The 13,197-nt window shown below is 37.6% G+C and overlaps 1 protein-coding gene across 8 annotated transcripts in view; it reads right to left on the bottom strand.

The window, feature by feature from the left end:
• UBE3A (ubiquitin protein ligase E3A) overlaps nucleotides 1-13,197 on the bottom strand; it is a 91,964-nt gene that overhangs the window by 30,054 nt on the left and 48,713 nt on the right. For all 8 annotated transcript variants that reach the window (XM_043489464.1, XM_043489462.1, XM_043489459.1 and 5 more), the window contains one exon: nucleotides 1,279-1,583. In XM_043489464.1, coding sequence (XP_043345399.1) covers nucleotides 1,279-1,468 — 190 coding nt within the window. In that variant the 5' untranslated portion in view covers nucleotides 1,469-1,583. The remainder of the gene's footprint in view (nucleotides 1-1,278; nucleotides 1,584-13,197) is intronic.

Genomic DNA, 13,197 nt, shown 5'->3' with positions numbered 1-13,197 from the left:
GTTCTCCTGCACTGCAGGCAGATTCTTTACTGACTGAGCTATGTGGGAAGCCCTACTTTTACATTATACGTATTAACAACGTTCCCTTATTTATCTACGGTGTGTGCTAATTCAAAGAATAGAAATATTCACACAATAAAGTTGTATAAAGTTATAAGAACTGCTTTATTGTGGAAACGAGTAGAAGCTATAACACAACTACATTTCACCAATTAATTTAAACTTGATTCAAGTGACGTTACTGAAAACTTTACAGAGATTTAACTTATATACCTCCTAAACAAAAAGCTTCCTCTTTTAAAACAGAATTACCTCTGGGCAGAGCTGTCATTCATTCAGAAATTCAATTAGCTTGCTTCTAATACTGATTTGCCTTCACTGGGAGAAAGAAAGCTTGGGTGATTAAAAGAATAAAAAAATTAACAGTTTTGGAATACAGGATCATTTAGACAGCAAAGTAAGGCTTGGCTGGAGTCTACCATTGTTAGGTAATGATTCTTGGCAGTATGAGTGTGCTAAATGCCTGGGAGAAGGTGAGCATGATATGGAAAGAATAAATTAGAAGGAAAAACATTATTCTTCAGGTAACTATTACAGCATTTGCAGTGTCTTCAGAAATAGAAATTCCTCTTTCTGCTCCGTCTGCTATATAGTGCTCAGGTTCCAAAACGCATTCCAGATACTTAGGCCAGCTATTCTAATAGCTAATTGACTTCATGGCCCAGTTTATGTGATTAACTACTACGTAACACATTTTTCCTAGTGGAAAACATTTAATATTTCTAATCAATCCATTAAGAAAGGAATTTGGAAATATAATTCCAAAAAAATATATAATATATTTTGGAAATATAATCTGCTTCTAATTAGAAGACCATAAGAATAGTGAAAGAGTTAAATCATTAACTCAATTATTATTTAGTTCTGCCCTTTTCCACATAAAAATCAATTCCACTATAAACATGAACTTCCCTGGTGGCTCAGACGGTAAAGCATCTGCCTACAATGCAGGAGACTGGGGTTCGATCCCTGGGTCGGGAAGATCTCCTGGAGAAGGAAATGGCAACCCACTCCAGTATTCTTGCCTGGAAAATCCCATGGATGGGGGAACCTGGTAGGCTACAGTCCATGGGTTCGCAAAGAGTCGGACACGACTGAGCAACTTCACTTCACTATAAACGTGTCCTAAGCAAATGACAACAGCAACACCACACATCTTGAAAATCTCTAATTTGGTTTTCAGTAAAAAAATTCTCAATTAAAAATAGAACAACTTACCTTTAAAATCATCTCTTGCTCCTTGCCCGTCCTTCTTGTTCATTTTTATGTCAGAACAGTTGTTAGAGGCACCTTTAGAGTTTTCAAGGTAAGCTGAGCTTGCTCCTTTCTTGGAGGGATGAGGATCACAGAGTTTTGCATTAATCTTATAAAGCTCGAGGGCTTTAATAGCTGCTGCATTGTTATCCATACGACGAAAAGTTGGACAGGAAGCACAAAACTCATTCGTGCAGGCCTCATTTCCACAGCCCTCAGTTAACTGGTGGTAGTAGCGTTCTATTAGATGTTTTGCAGCTGCTCGCTTCCTGTACCAGACATTCAAACAATAAGCACAGTGATTAGTACAGCTCTCAGGTACAGAGCTCAACAGACCATCAGCAAGGCAACAGTTAGTCAAGCACTGAAGTAATAAACTTGCATATTAAGATGAAGTATAGAAAACAGAGACGCACTACTTACACAAAACCTTTAACTGGAGAAATATTTGATAGCTATTTCCTAAGACCTATGAATACCAATCTCTGTCAAAATACTGTTTTCATAGAATGTGCTTTCCTTTGGTATGGTGAGTGGGGCTTGTTTGATGTGTTTTAATTGTTTAGCACAACAGTTGAAAAGTTTTGTGGCTAAGAGGTTTAGTATTTTATCACTTTATAATTAACACTAAGAAAATGAAGAGTCTAAAGTACCATTCCAGCTTTCTTTTATATAATCCCCATTTTGTTTCAACAGTCTATAAATACTTGATTGATAACAAGATTGATTAACACAGAACTTCTATGTGGAACAAAAAAGTGCCCCTCCTTCACTATATGAAGAATTTTAAAAGATATTTATAAGTAAAATACTCAAAGCTTGTATTATATTGCAAGAAAGTGGTTCAAAACATACTACCCTGAACCCAAAAGGTGTCATTAAACCTTCCTCAATACCATGGTACCATTAATACTATTAATACCTCATTAATACCACACCATGGGAATACTGAATATTTTAAATTCTCTTTAGAGCAAAATCTTATATCCCTCTTACTTTGTGAGCTTAATGTATGTGAATTAATGTTTCATTACTGCTATTCCAGAAGACCTAGCAAGGTCAGTGAAAGCGAAAGTGTTAGTCCCTTAGTCATGTCGGACTCTTTGCAACTCATAGACTCGTTGCAGGCTGACTCGTAGGCTGCAGAACCAACTCATTGGAAAAGACCCTGATGCTTGGAAAGACTGAAGGCAGGAGGAGAAGGGGACAACAGAGGATGAGATGGTTGGATGGCATCACTGACTCGACAGACATTAGTTTGAGCAAGCTCCGGGAACTGGTGACGGACAGGGAGGCCTGGCATGCTGCTATCCATGGACTCACCAAGAGTTGGACCCGACTGGGCAACTGAACTGAACTGAACTGAGACTGTAGCCCACCAGGCTCCTCTGTCCATGGAATTCTCCAGGCAAGGAAACTGGAGTGGGTTGCCATTTCCTTCTCCAGGGGATATTTCCGATCCTAGGGATTTAACCCAGGTCTCCTGTATTATAGGCAGACTCTTGACCATTTGAGCCACCCAGGGAAGCCCAGCAAGAATACTGAAGAACGGGTTATTTCATCAAGTTAAGAAGCTGGACTAGATTTCTATCTTTACTGTTTATTCAAATCTTAAGATCTATATACTTCTACTACTATTGATGCTCTAAGAAGACCATAACTTTGAGTAGTCTACTGGATTAAAAAAAATCATAATTCATAGCTATTCCTTTTGGTTCCAAATACACATGTAGGAATAAAAACATCAAATAATCATAACTAGAAAAAATAATTTACCTAATTTAATTCTTAAGATGTTCTTACAATTATCTCACAAACATGAAGGACTAAATGGCAAACAGTATTAGAGTTTACATCTTGTTAATCGTGAGATACATCTTGTTAATCATGAGAAACAGAACTCACAAGAAGACAAATAAGGGACACATCAGTAAGTTCAATTTTGTCTCAAAAGTAGGACTTTGTCTCTAAACTATCAAGGTAAGTGACAAACAGTAATAAACACATTCAATTCATTCTGCTGCTATGTTTTTCAGAAGTTCCATGCAAATTTACCACTCACTACATGCAAATAGAGGAAAAAAGAAAAACCCACAAAATGCTCTTAAAAACTGCATGAACATGACTTGAGATATCTTATTATATGCAGTTATAAATAATTCCACTCCTGAAAATTAAAATATATTATTCCAAATATATCACTGTGCAAAATATTAAAGTGACAACATGTAAAGAGAAGTAAAGGATCTGTAAGATTTATGCCACACTTTGCTGCTTCTTCAAAAATGCAATAGCTTTCCCTAGTGAGAATATAAATAAATATGCATTTTCTTTCTAGAAGTAAATTATTACCATGCATCAAAAGTCTTAAAAGTGAATATGAGGATCAACCATATGAACCAAAGATCCCATTTTTGGTGAAATAGGACAGCTTTGCAAAATACAATGTTTCTATAAAGTCTGGGAAAAAACTGACATACCATAAAAATAGATTACTAAAAGGAACTGATAACCATCCACACAATGGAATAAATAAAAATTATCAAGATCTGAATTCAGCATAGATCATTAATTGATCTTTTAATTGTAAAAGTCAGTCACAAAGTACTGTCATAATTAGCCATTTTTATTTCAAAGTGTTAATAGCCATTTCTCTGAATGTGATTGGATGGGTTTTTTAAATTATTCTATCATGTTGCTTGTAAGTTATTTTTTCTATAACAGTACTTATTTAAAATTAATGAATATGAATGGGGAAATGTTAGTGGTTTTAAAACTTCATATATATGATTTGAATGGCTTCCAGGTTTACTAAATTATCAATATGATTTTTTGAAGATTAGTTTCGAAGTTCAAAATACCAAAAATAATTTAGCTACTTTTAATAAGAATGTCAGGTTTTGTCCTTTAAAAAAAAAAAAGTCATATACATAATGCTTTTGAATGCAATGCATAAACAATTGTGAACACTAAAAACAGAACAAGACTGAGAAATCAGAAAACTGGCTTTAAGTCTCAAAGTAGCTGTACTATCGAGCCTCAGTTTCCAATCTTTAAGGCTCCTTTCAGTTCTAAATCTGTAACAGGGAGGTGAGCAAAGTACAAGCACTTATTGAATAGCTGGTAACATACTGGACACACTGCTAGGCACTATGACATAGGTTATCTCATCTGAGTTCCATAACTCTGAGGATTATTGTCAGTCTACAGCCAAAAAGGGACACAGAGTCAAATCATGTATCCAAGGTCACACAAACGTAACTGCAGAACTTGGATAAAAACAGGAGTCCAGAGGCCTTCCAGCTTCAGAGTCTAAGTCTACTATACTGTCTTACAGAAGGTGATACATTTCAATTCCAATTCTTAACAATAGTAGTACTGAAAACTTTTATGGAAAAAAAAAATTCCATAGATAGTATGGAACTGAAAAAAGTAAAATGCATTCTGAAAAACCATAATTTGAATCTCGTATTTATGGAATATCTGGCATCATACAAGAACACAAGCTTCTTGAGGAACAGGGAGCACTCTATTCGGCAAAGTAAACATACCTATTTTTTGAAGACCTACATGTTAGGCATTTTACAGATACTCTTACTATGGAAGATAGTAAACCCTGTAAGTTAAAAGCTCACACTCAGGCCAGACTGTCCAAGTTCACGTGCTGGCTCTGCCTCTTAGTAACTATGTGACCCTGAATAAGTTTACTTAAACCTCCTGTGTCTCAGTTTCCTCAACTTAAAAATGATGGTATACAGGGTTATTGTGGCTGTGAGAGAACTGAATGAGTTACTATATAAAGTCCTTAGAACACTGCATAGCACACAGTAAGCACAATGTGTTAGCCACCGTTACTGTTATAATTGTTACCACCATCCTAATAGTCTCTAATTATGGTCAAAGGAGTTACACAACTAGTCACACATTTTATAAGAGGTCTGAACCCAGGTTTGACTACAAACCTTGGGCCTTTAATACCATTAAGAATAGATTTAAGAGTAGGCCCCTCTATCTGATCCACTTCTCTGCCCCAAGACTTAGAAATAGCAGCTAGACTGATGAGACAAGACTGAAAGGCCAAGCCAGAATCTCCATGTTATCAGTGGGATCAACCATACCAAGCATTTTTTTCTTCCCTCACTTCACTGACACCTGGAATTACCTGTACACAATTCTGTATCCCCATCTAATTAAGAGCATATAAAAAGGTCTCGACATTGGGAAATGTGTACGCTAATAATGACATTTTGATAATTAACCTGTACAAGATTAATCCCTATATATTAAGAGTTACCAATTCAAAGATCACGAACCAAATCTGTCACCTCTTTTTTTAAAAGCTCTGTAGGCTAGGAATTGTTCTTAAATTTTAAATGGTTGAGAAAGTCAGTTAAAAAAATAACATCTTGTGACATGTAAAAATTACATGAAATTCAAATTTTAGCATCCACAAAGTATTACTTAGAACATAACCACGCTCATTCATTTACATGTTGCCTACTGCTGTTTTCACACTAAAGCAGCATAGTTGAGTAGTTTTCAGAGACTGTAGTCTAGCCTGCAGAGCCTAAAATAAATACCACGTGACAGAAACAATTTCCCAACTCTTAATTTAGAGACTGTGCCCTCCAGTGATGCTTCCACCCAATCATGTGGCCTCCTCACTCTTTTCAGTCAGCAAATCAGTGCAATAAAATGTGTAACTCCCTCAAATGTGAAGAAAGAAGGGAGGGAGGAAAGGAAAGGTAAAGAAGGGACAAGGAGAGAGAAAGAGGAGGAAGAAAATGAGAAAACAGGAAAGATGTGAAGAAAGGTGCTTTCCCTACTGGTTCCATCTTATGGGTCATTCAAAACCATCCCAAGATGGGTTCTGGCTTACTTTCTATAATTTCCTTACATCTTACTTTTATTCTATGCAAAAAACAAACCAAGTACTTTATAACATACTGACTTTTTATAAAAGGTACTTCTTATCAAATCCTGTGAAACCATCTAGTGAGAGTGCTCTCAATGCTCTTGACTCTTAACATTACTTACACATTTAAAACAAGCAGTACTTTCCACTGACTTATTTTATTTCTACGAATCAGTAACAGTCCTACAAGTAAATGTTCTATGGAATAAATCATATGTCGAGGGCAAGTTACTCTAGAAAACTTTGCAGAAATCTTTTTAAGAATGGTTTCACCTTCAGGGAAAGGGATGTCAGTGACTTTGAAATGTATGGGGATAAAAAGATGGATTGATGAATAAAAGTAGAAGGGTAGATATGTGACAAAGCAATGTAAATAATAAAAGCAGAACCTAGATGACAAATGAGATGAAAAAATCTAGTAGAGGTGATGGAATTCCAGCTAAGTTACTTCAAATCCTAAAAGATGATGCTGTGAGAGTGCTGCACTCAACATGCCAGCAAATTTGAAAAACTCAGCAGTGGCCACAGGACTGGAAGAGGTCAGTTTCCATTCCAAATTGCAAAGAAAGGCAAAGCCAAAGAATGTTCAAACTACCACACAACTGCACTCATCTCACATGCTAGCAAAGCAGTGCTCAAAATTCTCCAAGCAAGGATTCAACAGTCCATGAACCAAGAACCTGCAGATCCTCAAGCTGGATTTAGAAAAGCCAGAGGAACCAGAGATCCAATTGCCAACATCTGTTGGATCACAGAAAAAGCAACAGCGTTCCAGAAAAACATCTACTTCTGCTTCACTGACTATGCTAAAGCCTTTGACTATGTGGATCACAGCAAACTGCGGAAAATTCTTCAAGAGATGGGAATACCAGACCACTTTACCCACCTCCTGAGAAACCTGTATGGAGATCAAGAAGCAACATTTAGAACCAGACACGGAACAATGGATTGGTTACAAATAGGCAAAGAAGTACTTCAAGACTGTATATTGTTACCTTGTTTATTTAACTTACATGCAGAGTACATCATGCGAAACGCTGGGCTCGATGAAGCACAAACTAGAATCAAGGCTGCAGGGAGAAATACCAATAACCTCAGACAAGCAGATGACACCACCCTTACAGAAGAAAGCGAACTAAAGAGTCTGTTGATGAAAGTGAAAGAGGAGAGTGAAAAGGCTGGCTTAAAACTGAACATTCAAAACACTAAGATCATGGTGTCTGGTCCCATCACTTCATGGCAAATAGATGGGGAACAGTGGAAACAGTGGCTGACTTTATTTTTCTGGGCTCCAAAATCACTGCAGATGGTGACCGCGGCCATGAAATTAAAAGACTCTTGCTCCTTGGAAGGAAAGCTATGACCAACTTAGACAGCATATTAAAAAGCAAAGACACTACTTTGCCAACAAAGGTCCATATGGTCAAAGCTATGGTTTTTCCAGTAGTCGTGTATGGTTGTGAGATTTAGACAATAAAGAAGGCTGAATGCTGAAAAATTAATGCTTCTGAACTGAACTGTAGTGTTGGAGAAGACTCTTGAGAATCCCCTGGACTGCAAGGAGATCCAACCAGTCAATCCTAAAGGAAATCAGTCCTGAATACTCATTAGAAGGATTGAGGCTGAAGCTCCAGTACTTTGGCCACCTGATGCGAAGAACTGACTCACTGGAAAAGACCCTGATGTTGGGAAAGATTGAAAGCAGGAGGAGAAGGGGACCACAGAGGATGAGATGGTTGGATGGCATCACCAACTCGATGGACATGAATTTGAGCAACCTCTGGGAAATGGTGAAGGATAGGGAAGCCTGGCGTGCTGCAGTCCATGGGGTCACAAAGAGTCAGACACAACTGAACAACAACAAAGATGACAGGCACATGGCATCAACTTATCTGCTTGTTTGTAAATTTTTAAAATAAATCATTCGGGGAAAATACTGTTGCCATATTGCAACTTTTTTTTTTTTTTTCCCAGTGGGTTTTGTCATACATTGATATCAATCAGCCATAGATTTACACGTATTCTAAACAGCCATCAACTACATTTAACTACAGAATAAGATATAGTTTCCACAAAAAAGGTTTTACTTAAATTAGTATATTTTCCTTTAGAAATATGTTTAACAGTAACTGCTGAGTACTCTTTTACTGAGGTTTATTATCTGTGCCTAAATAGTTTCTTACACAGGATACACAGAAACTGTAGAATAAACATTTATATAAAATTACTCATCTTAAAAAATCTTTTGGTTTTTTAAACAGCGTGACATTTTAGAGTGAAGTATAATAAACAAACAATAAAATATATCCCTCCATCTCCCTCCAATTAAGATCTGAAAGGGAAAGGAATACAAAGCACATGTTGGCATTACTGTACAACTACTACCAATTCTGTGATGATCATGAAATATGGTCTTTGATTTCTGTTTCTGATTCAAAGACAATCAAGACAAAACTTGTTCCATGACTAATTATATACTTGCGTGTCTACCATGGATCAGGCAATTTGCTGTAATTTCTGTGATAAAGATCTGGCTGGCTGGCTGACTACTTTGCAATTCTAGATAGCTGGATCACCTATAAAACAATCTTTTTGTTAGCGAGCTCAGAAAACCTTGGAAATACTTAAAAACTTAATACATTTAATATACACTGCTGAGAAAACACCGAGAGTTCTTTCAGTGTTAGGGTGAAAAAACTATTAAGATAGATCTTTTATACTAAAGATTATTTAATATATATCAAAGTTAAGTTTTGTATAGATGATAAATAAACTCATAGGTATATTCCTCCATCAACTGAACTGTACAATTACTAAACCATCTGAGAAAACATAAAAAACTATCCAGAACTGAGCCACCAAGAGAAAAAGGAAGCACCAGACCAATTCCCCCACAGAAACTCTGACTCACTTGTGATGCTAAAACGTTTTTGAGACCTCCAAAACCAGTTAGAAAGCTGTAGGTAAACCCAGCAAACTCAAAGACTAAACTAGCCAGAAATGTGTAAGAAAAGTTATTCCATATCAATTGCCTCAACCTCTCCCCAAGTAGCACAGTTCACAACAGTGATGAAAAGCCTAACTTGCAGCATCACCCTTGGATAAGGGGGAAAAAAAAAGAGAGAGAGAGAAGAATCATGTCCGACATTCCAGTTTTCAAGGGGCTGCACAAGGGACTCGTTTCTGCCTAGCCTGACTCAGAGAGCCGGCGCCAGCACACACTGGGCGCTGAGGGAACAAAAGGCAGGTCGGCTTGCTGCAGCCCAGAGAACCTCACGTGTGATGGAAAGACACAAGAGAGGGCAAAAGACTACACACTCTTGGGAAAAAAAAAATAATAAACCCCTTCAATTGGGAAATTATAAGGACAAGTCCAGAGAAGATGCACCCCCTAAAAGATTTTAGAGGTACCAAGATTCTCTAGCTACGCTGAACGACGTGATCCTCCCCTCTATGAAGCCAGTCCATGAAGAATGGGAGAGGTGTTTTCCAAATGAAAAATCCACAACAACAAGACACAAAAAACAGAATCATGACCCAGTCAAAATAAACAAAATAAAGTTCTAGAAAACGACCTTAAAGAGATAAGAGTTCTACAAATTAAAATGACCAAAAAAAATTCAGTATAACTGCCGTAAGGAAACAAAGTACAACAGAACATAAATTAAAAACTAGATGAAATCATGGTGCATGAACAAAATGAGAACATCAACAAAAAGAAAATATAAAAAAAAAAAAAAAACCCAAACAAAAATTCTAGAGCTGAAGAATATAATAACTGAATTGAAAAATTCACAAGAGGGGATCAATGGCAGATTTGATCAAGCCTAACGGGGGCGGGGGGGAATCAATGAACTTGACAGGTGAGTCTTTGAAATTCTTGAGTCAGAAGGAAAAAAAGCAAAAAAAAAAAAAAAACCCCACAAAGTGAAGAAAGTCAAAGGGACTTATGGGATGGAATATCATCAAGTTGACCAACATATGCATTGGGGAATACCAGCTAGAGAAGAGAGAATGAAGCAGGCTAAATGAAAAACTAATAGTCAAATGCCTCCCAAATCTGAGGAAGAAAATGGACATCTTAATTTTAAGAGGCTCAAAGGACTCCAATTAGGATGAACCCAAAGAGGCACATAGTAAGATGCAAAATAAAAAATAGAGAATTCTGAAAGCTACTAAACAGAAACACCTGGTCACACACAAGGAAGCTATCGTAAGACTACAAATATACTTATCAGCAGAAATCTTGCAGGCCAGAAAGGAATATGATGACATAGTCACAGTGCTGGAAATAAGTAACCTCCAACCAAAAACACTATTATTTGGCAAAACTGACTTTAAACGCAAAGGAGATATAAAGACCTCCTAGCATAAAAAAAAGCTGAGCTAGTTCATCACCATTAAACCTGCCTTACAAGAAATACAAAAGGATACACGACAAAACAGCATCTGAAAATATAACGCCTTCAGGTAAAGGCAAATTTATAGACAAACAAAGAATCCTGTAATACTGCAATGGTGATGAGTAAATCACTTTATATTCAGGTAGAGTTAGAACAACACTAAAAAAAAAAAACTCCACTGTAAGGACTTCTCTGGCAGTCCAATGGTTAGGAAACCACCTGACAAGGCAGAGGACGCAGGTTCAACTCTGGTCAGGAAACTAAGATTCGTCTGTTGCCAAGCAACTGAGTTCTCGTGCGGCAACTGCCAAGCCCGCACATCACAACCAGAGACAACTAAAGAGTCCACGCACCACAACAAAAGATCCGACACACGCAACAAAGACTCTGAGTGCTGCAGCTAGCACTCGACACAGTCAAACACACAAATAACTGTTTTTAAACTCAGCTATATGTTAATGGATATGAAATACAAAAGGTGTGATTTATGTCATAACAAAAAGGAGAAACATGTAAAGTTTTTGTATGCAACTGAAATAATCAGTTGTTTAAAATACATCACTTCTACTCTAAGATTTTATGTAATCACCACGGTGAACACAATGGTAAACACTAGCTTTCCCAGTGACTCAGTGGTAAAGAAGCTGCCTGTAATAGAAGCCATAGGAAACACACGTTCAATCCCTGGGTCGGGAAGATCCCCTGGAGAAGAGAATGGCTACTCACTCCAGTATTCTTGCCTGGAGAATTCCATGCACAGAGGAGCCTGGCGGGCTACAGTCCATAGGGTCACAAAGAGTCAAACATGACCGAAATGACTTAGCGCACAAACACAAAGACAGTACTTACAAAAGACGCACAAAGAAAGGAATCAAAGCATGTCACTATAAGGGAAAAAAAAAAACCAACAAAACACAAAGGAAGACATCTCACAGGAAAAAAGGGAAAAAAATAACTATAAGATATACAAAAAACAATTAGCAAGATGGCAATAGTAAATCCTTTCCTATCAGTACTTTAAATATTAATGGATTAAACTCCTAATCAAAAGATACAGAATGGCTAAATAGGTTAATAAATTAAAAAAAAAGAAAAACCCAACTGTGGGGAAGAGAGTAAATCAACCAAGACGGCGTGTCCAGGCTCTTCTGCCCCAGGTCTTGTAAACAGTGAGCATGCCGCAGCTGAGATCACTGGTCGCACTGTGCATGTGCATCATGAGGCACTGCTTGGTCACGGGCTGCTGTGTGCGGTCAGCACGTGTGAGCTCCACCTAGAAAGCGGCGGCGTTTCTGCTGCGTCACGGCTGTGCCCGTGGGGCCAGCCACGGGAGGAGAGAGTACAGCAGGTCTGCTGCTCCGGCTGCGGCGCCAGCCGGGCGAGAACGAAGAATACACGGGTCTGCAAGTCCCACGGCTCCCTGAGCTTCTTCCAGCTTCCCCACTGGTGCCTTGTCTACCGTGGGTTCAGTGAGCAGCGTGCACAGTGAGATACAGTGAGACACCTGGCGTCGTGGAGAGGGTCAGTAAGACCCCAACTAACGCTGTACACAGAAGAGTTACTCTACAGATACAAGGACACACACACACAAGCTGAAAGTGAAACAAAGGAAACACATACTGTGCAAGTGATAACCGAAAGAAGGCAGATAATATGAGAAAATAAAGACCTGTAAGTTAAAAACTCTCATTAAGAAACAAAGGACATAACATAATTTTTTTAAAATGGTCAATTCACCGAAAGATACAACTAAAAATATATGTGCAGAGCACTGAAATAAATTAGGGAAACACTGACAGAATCGAAGGAAGAAACAGACTGTAAAAATTATAGCAGGACATTTTAGTATCTCACTTTCAATAGTATATCTATCTACCTGACAAAATCATTTGGGAGACAAAGGACTTGAACACTGTAATAGACCAAATGGACCTAACAATCAAATAAAAGATGCTGCCCAAAACAACAGAACCTGCATTTCCTCAACTGCACATGAGACGTTTTCCAGGAGAGAGCACATGCCATGCCACAAAACAATTTTAGCCAAATTTCAGAAGATGGTGAGCATACTGTGTCCTTCCCAACTGCAAGAGAATGAAATAAAAAATCACAGTCAAAAGGAAAACCTGAATAGCCACTATGGAAATTAAACAACATAGTCTGAACAACCAATGGGTCAAAGAAGAAATCAGAAAAAAACAAAAAAGTTACAGAATACCTTGAAAGAAACAACTATGAAACACAACATACCAAAATGTATGGGACACAGCGGAAGCATGGGAGGTTCACAACGGTAAACACCCACATTAAAAAAGAGAAAAGACCTCAAATCAACAACCTAATTTTAGACCTCAAGTAACCAAAAAACAAGCTAATTCAAACTTAGAAGGAAACAATGAAGATTACAAAGAAATGAAATAGAGCACAGAGGAAGAGAAAAACTAAGCAACGACAGTTGTTTGGGGGGAATTTCGAGAAAATCATCAAATCATTTGCTAAACCAAGAAAAAACTCAAATTTTCAAAATCAGAAATAAAAGAAGATAAATTATAATGATGCCACAAA

Source organism: Cervus canadensis, chromosome 17, assembly GCF_019320065.1.
Source record: "Cervus canadensis isolate Bull #8, Minnesota chromosome 17, ASM1932006v1, whole genome shotgun sequence".
Lineage (NCBI taxonomy): Eukaryota > Metazoa > Chordata > Mammalia > Artiodactyla > Cervidae > Cervus > Cervus canadensis.
This window is presented reverse-complemented; position numbering and strand designations above follow the sequence as displayed.